General features: G+C 41.0%; 1 protein-coding gene across 13 annotated transcripts; it reads left to right on the plus strand.

Annotated features, from left to right (window-relative positions):
- The first annotated feature begins 1,107 nt into the window (after window positions 1–1,107).
- On the plus strand, window positions 1,108–21,212 carry LOC139532190 (RNA-binding motif, single-stranded-interacting protein 1-like). 13 transcript variants are annotated; one of them, XM_071329483.1, is made up of 13 exons: window positions 1,108–1,609; window positions 8,578–8,729; window positions 10,790–10,848; window positions 11,041–11,132; window positions 12,968–13,128; window positions 13,261–13,340; window positions 13,441–13,553; window positions 14,677–14,817; window positions 14,973–15,023; window positions 17,627–17,725; window positions 17,930–18,001; window positions 18,159–18,249; window positions 18,360–21,212. In XM_071329483.1, exons 1-12 carry the CDS (start codon window positions 1,559–1,561, stop codon window positions 18,240–18,242), a joined length of 1,155 nt encoding a protein of 384 aa, XP_071185584.1. In that variant the 5' UTR covers window positions 1,108–1,558; the 3' UTR covers window positions 18,243–18,249; window positions 18,360–21,212. The 13 variants fall into 13 exon arrangements, with proteins under 13 accessions (XP_071185584.1, XP_071185587.1, XP_071185579.1 ...); XM_071329486.1 differs by having other exon boundaries at window positions 17,933–18,001; XM_071329478.1 differs by having other exon boundaries at window positions 1,117–1,609; window positions 17,624–17,725.
- The last annotated feature ends 41 nt before the right edge of the window (window positions 21,213–21,253 follow it).

A 21,253-nucleotide genomic window follows, 5' to 3' on the forward strand; every position in this document is an offset into this window, starting at 1 on the left:
AACATTGAAGTACTACTTAAGTAGTGTTTGGGGGTATCTGTACTTTACTGTATTATTGATATTTTGGACAACTTTTACTTTTACTGCACTTCCTTCCTATAGAAAATATGTATTTTTTTCCTCCCATACATTTTCCCTGAGTCGTTACATTTCAGATGCTTAGGACAGGAAAATTGTCCAATTCACGCACTCATCAAGAGAACACATGGTCATCCCTACTGCCTCTGATCTGGTGGACTCACAAAATAAATAATTTTGTTGTAAATGATGTTGGAGTGTTGGAGTGTTGGAGTGTGCCCCTGGCTATCTGTAAATAAAAAATTACAAGACAATCATGCCTTCTGATTTATAGTGTTTACTTCTAATTTGATACTTAAGTATATTTAAAACCAGATACTTTTATACATTTACTCAAGTAGTATTTTACTGAGTGACTTTTACTTGAGTCTATTAAGGTATTGTAACTTTACTTTTACTCAAGTATGATAATTGGGTACTTTTTCCTCCACTGCAAAGACGCTTATTGTTGATAAATATCAGGTGCATTCGTAATGGTTTCCTCTAGCCTAGTAAATCATTCAAGGTGGTCTGAGCGCAGTGAGATCTGAGGTGAAATTACCCTCCCATTACAGATTGGACTTTTAGAGTGCACTTTTTAGTGATCATAGATCAGTCTATATTTACTTTCTACTCCCACCGTCCTTAGGTCTACATCATCACAGGAGCTGGAGGAAATAGCCTACAATAGATCACAATTTCTAACCTATATCCTTCCTATCTCTATCCCTGTCCCTTTTTAAAAACACCCTAGACACCGCCTTGTCTTGAATGTTCATGTTAGTGAGGCACAAACCAATGACATATTACAGTATTTTGCTTATCTAACAGAACCGCCTATCCTTTACATCCTGACCTGTCAATTCTCATCTCTCGCTTTAACCATTGGACTCCGGGAGGGGGAGGGAGTCAATGGGGGAGGGGGTAAAGAATGTATGGTATGTGTGGGCGTCAACAAAACGCGGGGTATGGGGAACGACAAATTGATACAATGTATTAATTTGCGTATTCACATGTATCTTTCATGGTAGTGACTAGTTATATGTTGATTGTCAAACATTTAAACGTGTTTTGTGTTCAGAATATTAATACTAGCCGTACTCAATATCAAGGTTATTTGATTATATCTTTAAACGCACCTCTATCGTATGCGCAATGGTTTGGTCTGTAGTAGGTGGGACTCAGGAGTGGTCAGCAGGACGTCGTAGATCAATGAACTGAACTGAGTTTTGATGCCTGGGTTGGACGACACTTTGGTGGGATTAAACCATATAACCTACGCAGTGTAGCCTATGTTAGGTAGCCTACAGATGTGACAACGCGACAAGGACATTTGAATCAGGATCGAAAACGGAAATATCGGAGTTTATTTCTAACCCGGTCGATATGCGGATTTTTTCCAAATAAACCCACTGGCTTTTAATAAACGGGTCTGCATGTAGCTGACTTTTTTGGGGAAACAAGCTTTTTATCTCGGAATAACTGGAATAGACTATCCAGGATGATCTTTGCAAATACTGCCAACCCGTTGAAGAGCACATATCGGAAGCAGGTAGGCCAAAAAAGCCCTGGCTGGGATGGTCCAAAACGGTGCCATAAGTCCCTTGAACGCATCCAATTCGAATGTGCGTACGGCCCAGCTGTCTTATCACCTCAGTTAACACGGTCACGAGAAGCGACAGTCGTTATTATAGTGTTATAACACCGCTCACCTACAGTCAGGTTGCAAAGTGATGTAGTGTGACTGTCCGTAGCTCGCTACACTACATTTTGGTCAAGTATGTTCTGTGCATTAGTGTCCATTTTATATTATCGGCTTTGTCCTTGAATTAGCATTACAGAATAGCCTATCTAGCAGCTTTTATTGTATTAGGCCCTAATGGCGTATAACAACTATCATCCAAATAGATTGATTCCCTAAATAGGATAACATTTTTAACGTTCAGATACATCGAATTGCTCATTCAGAAGGTAACTAACTGATGGACCTATATGATGTATGATATAATTACGCATTCATTTACTGGAGGACAGAGGACAGAGGGAGACAGAGAGAGAGAGACCCTCCGTATGGTCCAGGTAACCCAGGTTAGGCCTATTGCTATAATAACATTGCTATAATGTTCACAAGAAGAATCACCTTATACACTGAACATACACCGTTTTATTTCCCCAGCTTTTCAAATGTAGGCCTACGATATTCTATCTCTACATCCCCAAGTCTTGGAGGAGAAATACATTATTTCTTCAGCATGTTTTTAATGAAAATAGGCCGCGCAGGTCACACAAATGTATGGCATTTAAATTGTAGTTCAAATGTCCCATTTGTTCGATTCCTTGTAGGATTGAATAGAATAGCAATAGAACAGAGTAATAAAGAATAGAATAGTTATGATGATGCATAGCTACAGAAGGCACTGCAGGCCTACTACATCTTAGATTCCTTGTTGGTATTGTTAGAATAGAACATGCTCTGTATAGGCCGACTAGTGATACAGTAGGCCCTGCTCCACCACCTGAGTAAGTTCGGCCCGGTAGGCCTTCTAGTGAGTGGCGTGCTCAGCTTCTGCCTAATGTGGGTCAGTGTGCTGGAGTGAGCATGGGTGTTCATGCATCTATAATGAGCCTTTTCAGGTGTAGCTACTTATGCAGTGGTTCTGTACCACTATTCTGTTGTAGTTCACCACTGATTCAGCCGTCTAGTCCACAAGATGGAGGTGATTGCGATTTGTAGCTATATCCGCACTGAATGATTCCAATAGGCCCAATAATCAGGTAGTCACCTAAATGAGTTGGTTCTTCAGTCCTTCTTTACCACTCCACACTGTAGTTCACCACTGATTCCAACCTGGACTCAGGGGTAGACATAGTACATGTAAATCCGGGACACCCCAATTAGTATGATATGTTACGTTTCGTATGGTGTGTTTTCATTTGTGGATGTCCGTCCTCCATTTCGTATGATATGTTACTTATTACAATTCGTATGATATGTTACGAATTGCAAATAGTACAATATGTTACGAATTGCAATTGGTATGATATGTTCCGAATCTCCAGAACTTATGCTATGTTCCGAATTCCAACTTGTTGTGGCTAACGATAGCTAGGTGGCTAATGTTAGCTAGGCTAGGAGTTAGGGTTAAGGTTAGGAGTTAGGTTAAAGAGTTAAGGTTAGCTAACATCCTAAGTAGTTGCAAAGTAGCTAAAAAGTAGTAAGTAGTTGCAAAGTTGCTAATTAGCTAAAATGCACAAGTTGTCCGTGATGAAATTCGAACACGCAACCTTTGGGATGCTAGACGTACACGTTATACGCCCGATGCAGAAATCGTCGTGCCATTTCCTGATTGTTAAAAATCTAATAGTTAGCCCAATTTCAGTTCGTGACAAAATAAACTAGTATAGTGTAGAGAATCATTGTGCCATCTAAACCGCTGTGAAGTATTTTCCATAAGCAAATATATTGTTGTTTCAGCTGTTTGAAGCTGGTGTACAAAACCGAAAGTAAAAGACGCAAAAACAATACTTAAGAATGAGAATCATAGAAAACAGATCTATTGCTTCTTAGACTTGCGTTCAAGTAGAATGATAGATCTATAACTCACATTTCTATGTGAATTTGGTCGTGTCGCCCAAAAAGTGACATATTGCCACTTTAAGTAACCTTCTGTCTTATGTAACCATACCAAACTTAACCTATGCTAATTTCAGTGCTCCCGATTTATGTTTACTAAATCAAATCACATTTTATTTGTCACATGCGCCGAATACAACCTTACCGTGAAATGCTTACTTACGAGCTTACTTACAAGCCCTTAACCAACAATGCAGTTCAAGAAATAGAGTTAAGAAAATATTTACTAAATAAACTAAAGTAAAAAAATTAAATAAAATAACAATAATGAGGCTATATACAGGAGTTACCAGTACCAAGTCAATGTGCGAGGGTGCAGGTTAGTCGAAGTAATTTGTACATGTAGGTAGAGGTAAAGTGACTATGCATAGATAATTAACAGCGAGTAGCAGCAGTATAGAAACAAAGGGGGGTGTCAATGTAAATAGTCCAGATGGCCATTTGATTAATTGTTCAGCAGTCTTACAGTATGGCTTGGGGGTAGAAGGTGTTAAGGAGCCTTTTGGACGGAGACTTTGCACTCCGGTACCGCTTGCCGTGCAGTAGCAGAGAGAACATTATGACTTGGGTGACTGGAGTCTTTGACAATTTTTTGTGTCTTCCTCTGACACCGCCTAGTATATAGGTCCTGGATGGCAGGAAGCTTAGCCCCAGTGATGTACTATGTTACGTCTAGTCTATGAGACCAGGCTGCTGATTCAACCATCTAGTCCACAAGATGGAGGTGATTGTATGTAGATTCTGTCGGTAGGCTTAGTATATCTCCACCCGTAAAGATATCCATGGGCATAATCATCTGTTGTTTATCTGAATTAGTTATGCAACGGTTCTTCCTTCTTCGCTTCGTCAAAGATTCTAGTCCACAAGATGGAGGTGATTATGTGTGCATTCTGTGGGTAGGCTTAAGATATCTCCATCCTAAACGATACCAGTAGTCCTAGCCCTAATTCAATGTGGTGGCCATCTTAATGTAATTTAGCTCACCATTTTGTTTTGGGAAATATGTTTTCAAATGGTGGAAGGCAGAACATGTTTTTTCTTAATTCACAGATGAATTGGTCTGCCGCATGCCATTCTAGATTTTCCTAGAGGGGCTTCTGCGGGGTTGGAGCTATTTTAATGAGTAAGAGGAAGGAAATGCCTTGCAGAGGAGGGCTCTGGTTTGCCTCAGAGAATGTGTGGTAGGTTCCCACTGACACACCAGACCAGACTGTAGTACTAGGAAGGAACCGTGATGGAAGGAGTGTAGACAGCACCCCACGCAAGAATGTCACCAGGGAAATAGCCTAGCGGCAGGTAGGCTAGTGGTTAGAGCATTGGGCCAGTAACCAAAAGGTTGTTAGTTTGAATCCCTGACCTGAAAGTGTGACAAGTCTGTTATTGTTCCTTTGAGCAAGGCACTTAACCCTAATTGCTGTGAATAATGGGGGAGTTGGGATATGCAAAAAACACATTTCACACATATAAAGACAACATAAGCACCCATTATTATTATAGCCTATAGTGCATTCTGCAATGCATAGAACTAGGGTGAGGATTTGTTCCTGACCATGTGACTAGGAAAAACTCCTACCCCTATTCATCTCATTATATTTCACTGCCGACATTCTGGAGCTTGGTGAAATGGAAAAACTCCATGCTAGAAAATTCTAGAAAGAACAGTAGTGCTGAATGTCTTTTCACAGGCATAATGGGACCCATGTCGTCCAAAAAAGTTAGACTTTTAAATCATCTGTCCAATAGGACATTCTTCCCAGAGTCTTGATGATCATCCAGGTGCTTTTTGGCAAACTTGAGTCAACGTTTTGGATGAGATGGGTCCAATTATCGCTGGTGAAAACCAAACACTGCATTCCACAGTAAGAACCTCATACCAACGGTCAAGCATGGTGGTTGTCGTGTGATGGTTTGGGAATGCTTTGCTGCCTCAGGACCTGGACAACTTGCCTTAATAGAAGGAACCATGAATTCTGAACCACGAATGCTCTGCATCAGAGAATTCTACAGGAGAATGTCAGGCCATCCGTCTGTAAGCTGAAACTGTAGTGCAGCTGGGTCATGCAGCAAGACAATGATCCAAAACACACCCTCAAGTCTACATGAAAATGGTTAAAAACACATTTGAAGTTTTGGAATGGCCTAGTCAAAGTCCAAACCTTATCCCAAATTGAGATGTTATGGCAGGACTTGAAACGAGCAGTTCATGCTTGAAAACCCACATATCCTTGAGTTAAAGCAGTTCTGCATGAAAGAGTGGGCCAAACTTCCTCCACAGCGATGTGAGAGACAGATCGACAACTATAGGAAGCATTTGGTTGCATTCATTGCAGCTAAAAGTGGCACAACCAGTTATTGAGTGTAAGGGGCAATTACCTTTTCACACAGGGGAATTATTGGGTGTTGCATACTGCAACTTTGTTAAATAAATAAATAAAATAAATATCTATATATTTCGTTATTTGTAAAACCAGGTTCCCTTTATCTAATATTAGGTTTTGGTTGAAGATCTGATAACATTTAGTATCAAAAATATACAAAAATAGAGAAAATCAGAAAGGGGGCACATACTTTTTCATGGCACCGTGTATATATATAACACTGAACAAAAAATATAAACGCAACATGTAAAATTTTGGTTCCATTTATCATGAGCTGAAATAAAAGATCCCAGGAATGTTCCATACGCACAAAAATCAAATTTCTCAAAAATGTTTGTGTTTACATCACTGTTAGTGAGCATTTCTCCTTTGCAAAGATAATCCATCGATCTGACAGGTGTGGCATATCAAGAAGCTAATTAAATAGCATGATCATTACACAGGTGCACCTTGTAATTTTGTCACACAACAACATGCTAAAAATGGCTCAAGTTCTGAGGGAGCGTGCAGTTGGCATGCTGACTGTAAGACCAGAGCTGTTGCCAGAGAATTGAATGTTCATTTCTCTACCATATGCCGCCTCCAATGTCATTTTAGAGAATTTGGCAGTACATCCAACCGGCCTCACAACCGCCGACCACATGTAACGACGCCAGCCCAGGGCCTCCATATCCGACTTCTTCACCTGCGGGATCGACTGAGACCAGCCATCCAGACAGCTGCTGAAACTGTGGGTTTTCACAATTGAAGAATTTCTGCACAAACTGTCAGAAACCGTCTCAGGGAAGCTCATCTGCATGCTCATCGTCCTCACCAGGGTCTTGACCTAAATGCAGTTTAGCATCGTAACCAATGGCCACTGGCACGCTGGAGAAGTGTGCTCTTCACAGATGAATAGCTGATGCACTAGCTCAACAGATTACACAATCTCACTACTACTGTCAGTTGTAGCAGGGCTGAATAGCGTGACTGGTGCTGTCAACTACTATATGCTCTCCAGTGGTGTAAAGAACTTAAGTAAAAATACGTTAAAGTACTACTTAAGTAGTTATACTTAACTAGTAATATTTTTGACTACTTTTACTTCACTACATTCCTAAAGAAAATAATGTACTTTTTACACAATACATTTTCCCTGTCACCCAAAAGTACTCGTTACATTTTGGATGCTTAGCAGTACAGGAAAATGGTCCATTCACACACTTATCAAGAGAACATCCTTGGTCACCCCTACTGCCTCTGATCTGGCGGACTCACTAAACACACACATTTTTAAAACAAGAAAATTGGGCTGTCTGGTTTTGCTTAATATAAGAAATTTGAAATGATTTACTATTGACACTTAAGTATATTTCAGCAATTACATTTACTTTTTGATACTTAAGTATATTTAAAACCAAATACATGTAGACTTTTACTCAAGTAGTATTTTACAGGGTGACTTTCACTTATACTTGAGTCATTTTCTATGAAGGTATCTTTACTTTTACTCAAGTATGACAATTGGGTACTTTTCTCACCACTGATGCCCTGGAGTTAGTGTTGGAGCTACAATGATATGCATTGACCTAATATGTGACTGTGTGTAACTCACAGTGGTAAGTGTGGGCATGAGTCAAATAATGCACACACATACAACCTTGTTATCTTCCTGCTGCACTCACACATTATATCACAATACACATTAGAATGTCATCATGGTTTGGATGTCCAAAAACAGATGGGAAATTACGCGATAAGATGGCATAGACTGTTCTTGAAAAAACACATCATGATGTGTTTATAGTCTATGTGAAATAGAATCTCAGTCTCACGTCACCAGCTAAGAATGGCACGCGAGCCTGTCATGTCAAAAGCTTCGGTTGATTCGGTTACGCTATAGACTAGCTTGGGGGTGGGGTGGGGGGGGGGGGGCACTGTTTTGCCTCGCGTGTCAGGAAGCGGAAGCTAGGTATATAGCTGAGCCTTGTTGACAGTCTGTGCTCAGTGTGCCGTGGGTCTTATCAGCTACCTGCGTCTCACCTCGAGTAAAAGCATGAAAAACATCATGATACTGTGTACGTTTCCTAGATTCCCAGATGTATTTTCTGGGTGTGGCACAAAGGCCACTGGAGGCCATGTTTCATATTTCCGTAGGCAAGGGACACCAGTTTGTCTCTGTGTGTGTTTGTGTGTCTGTGTACGTGAGGGTGTGTGTGTCGGTGTACGTGAGGGTGTGCGTTGTCTGTGTGTCTGTGTACGTGAGGGTGTGTGTGTGTGTGTGTTTTTGCCTGCTTACCGGTGTGTGTGTTAAGTCAGTGGCATTGTGTGTACCCGATGTCCTCTCTTGTCTCTCTCCTGTGTAAATACCATATAACTACAAATGTGTCTGAGTTGAAACTCGTCTCTAGTCTGTCCAGGATTTCCTTTTCTTTCCTGGTTGAGGCACAGACACCGCTGTTAACGGAGGACAACAGAGTGACCGTGTGTTTACTGTGTACCTGACAGTGTCTTGTCTCTTCCTTGCAGTCGTACCCCATGGCCCCAGCCAGCCCCAGCACGGTGAGCACCAGCAGCAACAGCAGCACCACAGGATGGGACCAGCTCAGCAAAACGAACCTGTACATCCGCGGCCTGCCTCCAGCAACCACTGACCTGGACCTGGTCAAGCTCTGCCAGCCGTGAGTACTGCTCAGTACACACACACACACTCGTAGGCATACATACATGTGTATAAACATGAAAGCACGCGCGCACACACTCACTCACTCACTCACTCACTCACTCACTCACTCACTCACACACACACACACACACTCGTAAGCATACACACGTGTATAAACATGAACATGAAAGCGCGTTCGCGCACACACACACACATTTTGAACCAGAATCGTTACCACATTGACTTCTGGGAATGATGCCTTGCCTGAATGTGCAGTTTGACTAATTCCTACAATGTATGTCTGTCACCTTGTCCACCTCCTCCCTCTCTCTCTCGCTCTCTCTCTCTTTCCGTATCTCTTTTATGCACACACACGCATGCACGCGCACGCACACACACACACACACACACACACACACACACACACACACACCCACACTCACACTCACACTCACACTCATAAGCACATGTACAAACATGAAAGCATACACACACACACACACACACACACACACAAGTCTACACAAGCACTGACTGACTTACACACATTATTATGATGAATTAGAACAGCTTGTTCCAGCTATATATGCCAATACCATATTCATGTGGACCATGCATGAACCAAGCATAGAGGCCACTAGCTAGCACCCCTCCAACCAACTAAACCATGGGGACTGTGTTTACATGATACTGTATCTGTAGAGACGAGAGATTAGGGAACGTGACTGTTTTCTACAGTATTGGGATTGGTGAATGCAGCAATTGTCATGTTTGGTTGGGTTTGTCTCTGTGCGCCTCTGGCCTCCGCTGGACCACAAGCATATGGAGCGAAGCATTCAACCATGTTACCAGGGGCAACAGCCGCTGTTGCTGTGTTGTTTGCTTGTGTTTTGCTCCCAACGGTGGTGGCCTGCTCGCCGGCACAAAGCAGGAATGAAAGAGCCTTTCATTGCAACCAGGCTAATGTTAGCCAAGCGTTTAGTTCAACCAAAGCATGATGCACGTCCTTAAAATACCAGTTCCGCAAAACGGCTTGACATCCTTTCAACTCTGGTATTTCTGTCTGAGTCTGAGCATAGTTTATGACACAGGCTGTTTTTCAAGTACTGTAACATGGAGTGTTGACATGAACAAATAGTTAGGCTATGCTAGGCATCTATTGTTTTCTCTTTGGACTAACGTCAGGCTGCTCTTTGACATAATGTAGGCTGTTGTAGCAATGTTCGTTGTCTCTTTATATATCTACATCCCACCACACATATTTGACATATTATGGATGTTTGTAGCTAGGTTCCTGTGTGGGGAGTCAATTTGTTATTTTTTACACTGCCCAAAGCTTTCAGAGTTTTATACATATATTTGTATGCTACTGTGTAAACACTGCAATGTGTGATCGCAATGGATTGCGTTAACCTCTTGTCTTTAGTCTGTTGTAATTATTGACGTCATTCAGTGACTCGGCAGAAGTTTTAGTATGCCAGTTAGCATGGGGGTTTAATTCGGTTAAAGACACAATGTGGTTAAAGACACAATGAGGAATTGATTCTCTTAAATGAGTCTACTGAAATAACATGGTGTGCTGTGTGGTCATAAGGCTTAATATGTTCCCTCCGAGCCTCACCACCCGGGTTGCCTCACCCGGGTTAAATGGCTGCCTTCTTCTCAGCGATGATGTCATGCGTTCTTGTGCAAGCCTAGCGTTCTGACTCCCGGCCCTTGTTGTAGAAGTTTAGCAGTAGAGCGACACTCTGTCTGTGATATAGGGCATACAGTATTTTTTTAATGAATTCATATATTTGAAGCTAAAATGAACCCCCCCCCCCCCAGCAAGTGGTTGAAATGACGTAACTACAACCATATGTGGGTTGTAAACTGATTGTATTGACATCATTTCAACCAGCTTTAACCATTGAGCCTTCATAACACATACTGTACCAAATAGAGAGGATCGGTAGATTGAAATATAGTTTGACCTTTAAAACAATAATATATGCATATTGTAGTGATAATCAATACAGTTAAAGGATAAGAGAGCAACATCCTGTTATTAACATTTGATTCTTCTTTTGTTCATAGATACGGCAAGATCGTATCGGCAAAGGCTATCCTCGATAAAACAACCAACAAATGTAAAGGTCAGTATCACGTATTCTAATATTTATCTCCTTTTCTCCAATTTATCGAAACAAATGATACATTTTACGGTTGTCAGATAGTATCACACACTGGTATGCTACTAAGCAAATGCATGTGCAATGTAACGTAAAGCAAACTAATATTACGTTGTAAGTAATATTACGGTTGTTTCTGTGCTCCTCCAACTCCAGGGTATGGGTTTGTGGACTTTGACAGCCCTGCATCAGCCCAGAAGACGGTCCATGCCCTAAAGACCAGTGGGATACAAGCCCAGATGGCTAAGGTGAGAGGAACTCTGTGTTCTTCTGTTAGCAGAACAACAGACTGTCTGTCTCGTAGCACAGCAACTACTAATTAACGTGCTCTGGGATAGGATACTCCTGGTTAGCATTTTATGCTATGTTATGAGTTAGCATGTTATGCTAATGTTCCATTCCATGTCTCTGTTTTGTAAATTACAATGACAGATTATTTGGAGCAGTAGACTGTGCGTGTGCATTTAACTGTGTGTGTGTGTGTGCGTGTGCGTGTGTGTGTGTGTGTGCAATGTACATGTACGTGCATTTGTGTGTATGTGTGTGTGTGTATGTTTGTGTGTGTGTGTAAAGCAGAGCAGCAGAGTCAGTCACATGACCCCAGCTGACTGGCTGGCTGTTCAGGCGGTGACCCCATTCACGTTCTCAAATGAAGCCAGATGTCCTCCCTTTCCTCTCCCGTCGGTCCACATGCACGCACAGAACAGGACGGACAGATTTCTGCTGCTATGCAAATATTATGACTGTCTCGTGGCACACAGCAACTACTAATTAATGTGCTCTGGTTAGGATACTCCCAGGTAGAATTTCATGCTGTGTTATGAGTTAGCATGCTATGCTAACGTTCCATGTCCAATTACTGATGTTATGCTTATTAGTTTGAATACTTCTTTGGTGAAATAGGGTGGTCTTTTTTTCAGCCTCAACCTATGATTTGAACAACTCCTCTTCTCCAGTGGTGGAAAAAGTCCCCAATTGTCATACTTGAGTAAAAAATAAAGATACCTTAATAGAAAATTACTGAAGTAAAAGTGAATGTCACCTGGTAAAATTCTACTTGAGTAAAAGTATAAACGTATTTGGTTTAAAATATACGTAAGTATCAAAAATAAATGTAATTGCTAAAATATACTTAAGTATCAAAAGTAAAAGTACAAGTATAAGTAATTTCAAATTCCTTATATTAAGCATACCAGACGGCACCATTTTCTTGTTTTCTTAAATTTACGGATAGTCAGGGGCACACTCCAACATTCAGACATAATTTACAAACAAAGCATGTGTGTTTAATGAGTCCACCAGGTTCAGAGGCAGATGGGATGTTTTGTTGATAAGTGTGTGAATTTGACCATTTCCCTGTCCTGCTAAGCATTCAAAATGTACTGTTGGGTGTCAAGGAAAATGTAAGGAGTAAAAAGTACAATATTTTTTATATAAGTACTTTAACACTGCTCTCCTCCTCCCAGTTTCACCGGTTTCACTTTTCCATATATATTTCTCTCCGTCAGCGCATTTCTACTATCTCTCTTTCTCTCTCTCAGGGGACCTGTGTCTAGCTAGCTCCTGTATTTCTGCCGAGGCCAGCAGAACACAGTGTGCCTGTATGGTAGCTGCATAACTGTACTGCTTAGCTGTTGAGCTCGTAATGGTAAAGATGGGAGAACTGAACCAGGTGTTAAATCTATGGAGAGGATGCGTAGAAAATAGAAAAAGAGACCAGTCGCCTTAATGAGCAAATCAAGGGCCATAGAAACTCAAGTCCTTGATAACGCATTTACAGAGTTGTTGACTGAAGACCCCTCATGACCTGGACGTGACCGTCACTAAGCCAACACACAACCCTAGCTGACTCATGTTCAGTTGTGTTCTTTTGTTGTTGTTATGGCTTGGATATCCTGGCTTGGATATCATCACAGACTCAAATCGTGTCAACGCATCATTTTAATCAGAGTGAAATGTCCATGTGGTTGTCCTCGAGTGCTATTGTGGTTTAAGTTGGTGTTGCCGTCCAAATTACCGTAGATTCTTTGGAGGGAAAGGATCCTGATACCTCTCGGTTCATTTCTCTGTCCCTCTCTCTAAGCAGCAACAGGAGCAGGACCCCACCAACCTGTACATCTCCAACCTGCCTGTGTCTGTAGACGAGCAGGAGCTGGAGGGGCTGCTGAGGCCTTTTGGACAGGTCATCTCCACCCGCGTCCTCAGAGACTACAGCGGGGCCAGCAGAGGGGTCGGCTTCGCCAGGTGAGAACATCTCAATGCTCAGTAACAGTTTGACGGATGTCGGTAACTCGAAGGGTTGTGGGTTCAAATCCTGCTACTTTTTCTCATTTCGGTCCCATTGATTCATGTGTGACTTATGTCTACTATTCTCAGGATGGAGTCCAAGGAGATGTGTAACTCAGTCATAGCCCACTTCAATGGGAAGTTTATCAAGACGGCGCCTGGAACTATGGGTAAGGTCTATTTTCTTTTATTCTCTCGCATGCTTTGGGCTGCGATGCTCACTTTTTGGTTTCGCTAATGGTGAGGATGATGTGTTTTTTCCCTCTCCAGCTCCCTCTGAGCCCCTGCTGTGTAAGTTTGCCGATGGTCAGAGGAAGAGGCACAGCCACAGTCCATACATCCCCAGCGGTCGGACATGGCCCAGAGAGGGAGAGCTCAGACTTGTAAGTGCCTCTCTGTCCGTCCCATCTGTCTGGATGTCTCTGTGGGTGGAGCCACAACTGCACGTTTTCTCTCCCTGCCAGACTAATAAAGGCCATTTTAAGAATAAAATGCATGACCTCATTTCTAGTGTTGACTGACTTGCCCAGGGCCCAGTGTTAATCCTATCCTGAGAGACCAGTTCATTAGAGCAGGGTTTCATTAACTTTTTCACTCGGGTCCCCCTTCCAGCATTCGGGACCCCCCCCCCCCCCCACCGGCAGTTGAGCACACACACCTTGTCTATTTCTATGGGCACAAGAACTGTTCATGACTAGTGGAGTAAAGTACTTAAGTAAAAAATACTTTAAAGTACTACTTAAGTAGTTTTTTGGGGTATCTGTAGTTTACTATTATTATTTTTAACAACTACTTTTACTTCACTACATTCCTAAAGAAAATAATGTACTTATTACTCCATACATTTTCCCTGACACCCAAAAGTACTCGTTACATTTCGAATGCTTAGCATGACAGTAAAATGGTCAAATTCACGCACTTATCAAGAGAACATCCCTGGTCATCCCTACTGCGTCTGATCTGGCGGACTCAATAAACACACATGCTTCATTTGAGTGTTAGAGTGTGCCCCTAGCTATCCAAAAACTATAAAAGGGTGCTGTCCGGTTTGCTTAATAAAAGGAATTTGAAAATATTTATACTTTTACTTTTGTACTTAAGTATATTTGAGCAATTACATTTACTATTGATACTAGTATATTTAAAACCAAATACTTTTGGACTTTTACTCAAGTAGTATTTTACTGGGTGACTTTTACTTTTACTTGAGTCATTTTCTATGAAGGTATCTTTACTTTTACTCAAGTATGACTATTGGGTACTTTTTCCACCTCTTCTTGGTGGACTGCATTTTGCAGGTTTAAAGCTTATTTCCTGCAGTTCTACACAATTCTACCGGTGCCCCCCCCTGCCGACCCCAGGGGGGCACGCCCCACAGTTTAAGGAACCACTGCATAGCCCATTACAGATCATGGTACTGATTTAATGGTTGGTATTGTGATGCTAATGTGACGGTTAGATGATAAGGATCTGGCTTTGTGTGACGGTTCTGTTTTGTCCAACCAGGGCGGGATGACTCTCACCTACGACCCCACCTCAGCTGCTATGCAGAACGGCTATTATGCCTCTCCCTACACCCTAACGGCCAATAGAATGATGGCTCAGCAAGCCATGTCCCCCTACATGTCTCCTGTCACCTCCTACCAGGTAGGCACATCATTTATCCTGGAGTTAATTCAATATAAATGATCAAAAGATGATAGTCGCTTTGGATGAGAGTGCCTGCTAAATGACTAAAATGTAAATGTTATGTAAATATGAAGAATGTGGCATGAGGTTAACCCTACCCTTTCATGTGTCAGATACAGAATCCTTCCTGGATGGCCCACCAGCCTTACATCATGCAACACCCGGTAAGATAAATGAAATGTCTTTCTTACTCCACACACACAGTGCTAGAAAATATGTGTCAGACCATTTTGCCACAAATGGAGTACTACCCTACCCTGGTACAAAACACACAGTGAAAGAAACTAATTCTTACTCAATTCATAGCGCTATGCATGTAGACTACAGACATACTGCAAGTAAACATTTAATTGGACGATTTATACCATGCGTATCTCATACATACGACTAATAATACAGTTAGTCGGCTACTTCCCATATACAAAAACATAGTGGATTTAAAAATATATATATATATCCAGGGGCGCAACTTTGGTTTTAGAAGTGGGGGGACATATACACTACCGGTCAAAAGTTTTAGAACACCTACTCATTCAAGGGTTTTTCTTTATTTTTACTATTTTCTACATTCTAGAATAATAGTGAAGACATCAAAACTATGAAATAACACATATGGAATCATGTAGTAACCAAAAAAGTGTTAAACAAATCAAAATATATTTTATATTTGAGATTCTTCAAATAGCCACCCTTTGCCTTGATGACAGCTTTGCACACTCTTGGCATTCTCTCAACCAGCTTCATGAGGTAGTCACCTGAAATGCATTTCAATTAACAGGTGTGCTTTGTTAAAAGTCAGTTTCGCCCCTGTATATATCTTATTCCACTGATAGTATTTGTTGAGAGGCTGACATATGACATGTTACTTCAGTTACAAATACCCTGATTCAAAACCAGAATGTGTTACTTTAATCAGCGAGTTCTGCTGACGCTGCAGAATAAACACCCCCAAAATCTGTGTGGGAAGAGAACAGAACAAAACAGAGCCGAGCCCGAGCCCAGTTCTGGGAACCGGAACATTCCCTCATATTTCAGTGAGTGCGGAACAAATCAATTGTTTTGATTAGTATTTAAAGGGGAACCTCCCCTGGTGAGTTTAAGCTCTTGAGCTCTTTTCCTTTTATCATCTGGATGTGACACGGTGGATTAAGGTTGCGTCTGAATTTGCACCCTATTCCCTATATAGTGCACTACTTTTGACCAGAGCCTGAGACAAAAGCAGAGAGCTCTCTTTTCCTGTAGCTAACTGACTCTGGGCTCTGGTCAAAAGTTGTGCACTATGTAGGGAACAGGAAAGGGGTATTCAACTCTTACCCTACTAGATCCAGAGCCTGCTGGTTTTATGTTCTGCCTAATAATTAATTGTACCCACCTGGTTTCCCAGGTCTAGATCAGTCCCTGATTAGAGGGGAACAATGAAAAATGGTCCAGAGTTGAGTTTGAGGGAAAAGGGTGTAATTTGGGACCGAGATACATCTGTGCCTCTCTGGCCTCTAGTTCTCTGCTCCCACTGCTGTATGGAGCCAACAGGAAATGCCTGCAGCAGACACGGTCTTATGACTGAACGATTTGCATCTCTCAGCAGATGGTTTCAAGTAGAACAAGTGTCTGTGTCTATTTCCCCCCATTTTGAGAAGGAAATGGTACATTCCCTCAAGGTCTTTTGGCTTATACGGATGGCCTTGAGGCCTAAAAAATATGTATTTTTGGGGGGTGCTGAGCTTGTCTGATTAATCGAACTAACTTGAAGTCACAAGTTACACTTGGTTAGTGCTGAGCGATTAGTGCTTTTTGAGATTGTTTCAGTTTCTTTTAGATTATTACAAAATAATCACGGTTTTATTTTTATTTATTTTGTATTTATTTTTTACATGAAATGCACTATGCAGTATGTGGGTTGAATACTGTAACAACACAGAATATAACTGTTATTGATGGTAGTGACTGACCATTACTGCTTATCACTTATTAACCATCATTTATTCACATTACTATAGTTTAATAAAATTCTTTATTTGATGACTTTATTATTTAATTCCAAGTCATTATCTCATCTCTATAAAGCTGCTGCCAATATTGTCTGACAAAATCACTATTTTAGTAGTTCTTCAAAGTAAATAAGGCATACTTTTACGACTACTGAAAACCAACTATCAATCACTTAGATCCTGCATTTTCAAGCTCGCGAAGCTTCTCCGTTCTATCCCTCTCGTTCTCTGTTCTCTGTTCTCTGTCTCCATGTCTGCTCCGCACAGATCGGACAAGTTTAAACTGGGCACACAATGGATTATGGTCATTGTAGTTAATTATCATGTTTTCTTCGCTAAACTATGTAGAATATTGGCCTGTTTGAAACTGCAACTCCCTACTATATTGCACAATTCAGGCTTGATCTGATTTATCTCTACAGAATCTGCACATCGAGGTCACCAAAAAAAAATGAACAAAATGGAATTAAAATAATTGAACCGATGTCGGTCAATTAGTTGTTTAATTTTTTTTTTAAATAATCAACATTTGTTAGGCTTGTTAATGTAATTAAGTGTAACCAGTCCCTGTTCAGCTCTGTACCGAATCAGTGTTATGAATGAGTTATTACAGTTAAACCTAACCACAAATTCCAATCATTTTAAAGCCAGATATTTTTGTCTGCAGACCTTCCATTGATCCTCAATGGATTTGAGTATGAGGATGACCTTGTATTGATTCTAGAATTATAATCTTTCTCTATCTCTCTCTCCCTCTTTCTCTCTCTCTGCTACAGCAGGCTGTAATGTCGCCCTCTGTGGACCACACCATGACAATGCAGCCCACCGCAGTCATGACACAGCAGATGGGCCATCTCTCATTGGGCAGCAGTGGAGCGGTGAGGGGGATTCTGGGAAGGGGGAGGTGCAATTTAGTTAGTCTCATTTTACCTGATGCAAACTCAGATCTAAAGTGCAGAGGCTAAGGAATAGGTGGTGGTTTGGGATTGGGTGAAAATGAGTTGGCTAACTTCTGAGGGGTACAGTATCTCTTAAATCACGATTTGAGCTAATCTAATATATTGTTGTTTTCCTTGTGACAGCAGTATATTTCAGCCAACGCTGCAGTCCAGGCAGCCTATATTCCTCAGTACGCCCACATGCAGCAGACAGCCGTAAGTTCCGAGGTTCGTCTTTGCCATCTCATCGTGTTGATCTCTCATTCATCCATGTCTCATCATGAGTACAGACATTTTACATCAATTTTGACATCCCATACCATTACTTACTTGATGGTGCTAATACCAGATATTAAGATGTGAAGTTACACAGTTTTTCCCTCTTCAGGAAAATGGTTCACAGCAACAAGTGGATTCGTCCAACAATTCGTCTCCCTACAGTCAACAGAGCAAGTAACGATAAGGTATGTGCTTCCTTATGAGTCCCTATATGAGATGGAAGTGATAGTTTTAATTATACTGTAGCACTGCTCATAGTAGGAGTAGTGATCCTGATTGTGTTGTGTATTGTCAGGTGACTTCTGTGAGCAGTAATGGATGCTGTGGGCGCTGACTCATGATGTCACAGTCACAGCCTCTCCTGATTGGACCAGACCAGACTTCAGTAAGAACTCTTTTGCACAGCTTCAACCAAACAACTGTGTATGATGGAACCAACAGCAATGATACTATGGTGTGTAAAACGAAGACAGAGGTGTAAAAATGGACAAAACCAACAATTATTCCCCCCCTTCAAAACAGGAAAAAATGTTTTATTTTGATAAACGAAAAGACGTGTATTTTTTACCACGGATTCTCCAAGTGGATGCAATGGGACAAGTAGCCTACAGCGTGATGTTAAAAGATGCATGAGATTGATTTTTTTTTCCGTGGAATCTGTTGACTTAAGGGAAAAGAGATTTCCAATGGGTTTTATAGGTAGTTTATTAGCCAAGATATATGATGAAAGAAATGTTGCTTGCAAAAAGTGTTCACTTGGTGAGGTGTTACTGGTTTTTATTTTTGGTCTTTATAAGATATTATCATTCAATTAGGCTTTTAGGGTTAATGTCTGACATGATTTTCTGTATCAGATTAAATATGTAGAATTGGCCGTTTGGCAGCTGTCAATCAATCTATGAATAGAGAACTGATAAAGAAGCAGATGTTTTGCCAAATAGATGATGGGTTGGATAATGTGCCTTCCGCTAACATCATAATAGTCATTTTACATAGCCTGGCAGAATCCAAACTGATTCCCTGACGTTTCACTGTTTCACTTCATGGTGATCACAGTATTCAGCCTGGTCTAACCAGGCTACATTAAAAAGAACAGCCACTCTTAATTAGAACTACTGTCAGTCCATAGTAAGGTCTCTTTAGACTTTGACAGTGTAGGTGTCTGGTTTTGTCATATTTCACACACAGCCAGGGATGTTGACCTCCATCAAATGCTACACATACTGATCTCATCTCCCTAATTAAGACAAAATAGCCTACAATTGAAATAAAAAACACAAATAGATCTAAAAAGAAATGCAAGCTTGAAATTGTGAGGTAACGTCAAGGCGGTTACATTTTTTTCTCTGCTATTTTTTACTTCAACAGATACAGTAATATTAATAGAAAATGCTTAACTTTAATGATGAAATTACAATCTGTTTTACTTTACGCTAAATTGACGGGGTTGTCTTTAAAGAAAATTAAAATTTTTGCTCTAATGGTCATCTTGACCGTGTGTGGTCATGTGTGACTGGTTTTATCTACCTCAGAGTTCTGTCTGGGCTGGTATGGCTGGGTTTGCAGGTCCAGCCCGCTTCACCAGAGAAGAACACAAAAGCTGCGGACCAAATCGCACCCTTTTCTTTATGTAGTGCATTACTTTTGACCCATAGGCTTTTCACATAGGGCTATGTTCAAAACATAGACTTAGATAGACATCACATCATTGTATTTATCACATTATGCCGTCTGTGAGAGCACGGGCAGCTCCATTGAAGCCACCTCCATTTTGAAGTACATTTCTTCTACTACTTCTGAGTTGGTAAACAAACTGAAAGAGTGCACACTGCCATCTAGAATGTGTTGTTTTGAACAGGTATAAAGATAAGGTTGGTGATATACTGCCACCTGTAGTTATGGAATATTTACTCACGAGTATAATTCATTGGCTGATACCTCGTGGTGACCTGGATGGAATGATATGATCCTTCCTTAAAGGGATACTTCGCGACTTTGGCAGTGATGCCCTTTATCTACTAGCATGCTATCAGATACCCATAGACTTCCAGTCATTGCGCTAACACTAGTTAGCATTGGCTCACGAAACTACCTCTAACTTCAATGATACTGGACACAGAGACATAAAAATGGTGTCCACAAATTAATTTAACTCTGGAGAAGTAGATAAAGGGCCTCATTGCCAAAATCCCGAAGTATCCCTTTAACCCATTGGAAGTCCCACCCAGTTGACTACTTCAAAATGGGGAAAGTCCTCAATGGCGCTGCCAAGCCAATAGGCTTCTGGGCACTAGAGTCCTCTATGTATCTCTATGGGTCAAAAGCGTTGCACTCTAAAGGAAATAGGGTGTGATTTGGGACACATCCAAAGCCAAGCTCAGGAGCTGGCCAATAGCAATTTTTACAATTCCTCCTCCTACCACTCTGTCCTCAAATAAAGAAACATTCTGTTTTGTTTAGTATCATGCTGAATCTTGTTTTTGTTGTGTTTTTCCAATATGAACATTGTTACATGTAGAATATGGTTTTAGCTCCGCCTTAGTTTTGGAGTCTCTTAAAAGAAAAACAAAGTGCTGCTTGTCGAACAGAGGTTCCAATAGGCTGGGGAATTAGGTGGGGGTTTTTTTAAATAAAAGAGGAATGCAAACCCACCACGTGGTAGTGTAGGCGGCTAGACTTGATCTATTCTTCCCTTGAAACACACACACACCTTCGCTGTATGGGACTTTGTGTTGGCAGTTAATGTGGTGAGGGGGTTGCGGAAGTCTGAAAGATGGAAGTTTAAATTGCAACCATACTATTTGTAGTCTTGCATAGCTAGCGATGTCTGAACCAAGCGCAATTCTGTGTCTGGGTCAATAGGCTAGTTGTACAGCAAATTCAACCAACACTTGTGTGATATAGACTGGCTGATGACGATAAATAAAATGAAATAGTAGTAATTTATGCAGAAAGATCGATTTTTTTGTTTTACATGTCCGGGTGATGATGCTGCTGGGTATCATCAGTTAGAAAAGAAAAATACGCTCATTTTGTATTTTTGTTTCCTTATGTATGTTACAGCCATTGTTTCACCAGATTGTTCTACCAATCTTATCCTTGTGCTTTCCTTTATAAAAACATTTGAATAAAAACCCACCATGAATCAGCCCTGTGAGGTGAGTTTGTTTATTCATTTATGTCTCATAT

This window comes from Salvelinus alpinus, chromosome 10 (assembly GCF_045679555.1).
Source record: "Salvelinus alpinus chromosome 10, SLU_Salpinus.1, whole genome shotgun sequence".
NCBI lineage: Eukaryota > Metazoa > Chordata > Actinopteri > Salmoniformes > Salmonidae > Salvelinus > Salvelinus alpinus.

Coding starts and splice junctions, on each gene's coding strand:
- LOC139532190 (XM_071329478.1), top strand. CDS start 1,559: ATGATCTTTGCAAATACTGCCAACCCGTTGAAGAGCACATATCGGAAG. Junction 14,818..14,972: donor CTCCTGTCACCTCCTACCAG/GTAGGCACATCA, acceptor TTCATGTGTCAG/ATACAGAATCCTTCCTGGAT. Junction 17,726..17,929: donor CATTGGGCAGCAGTGGAGCG/GTGAGGGGGATT, acceptor TCCTTGTGACAG/CAGTATATTTCAGCCAACGC.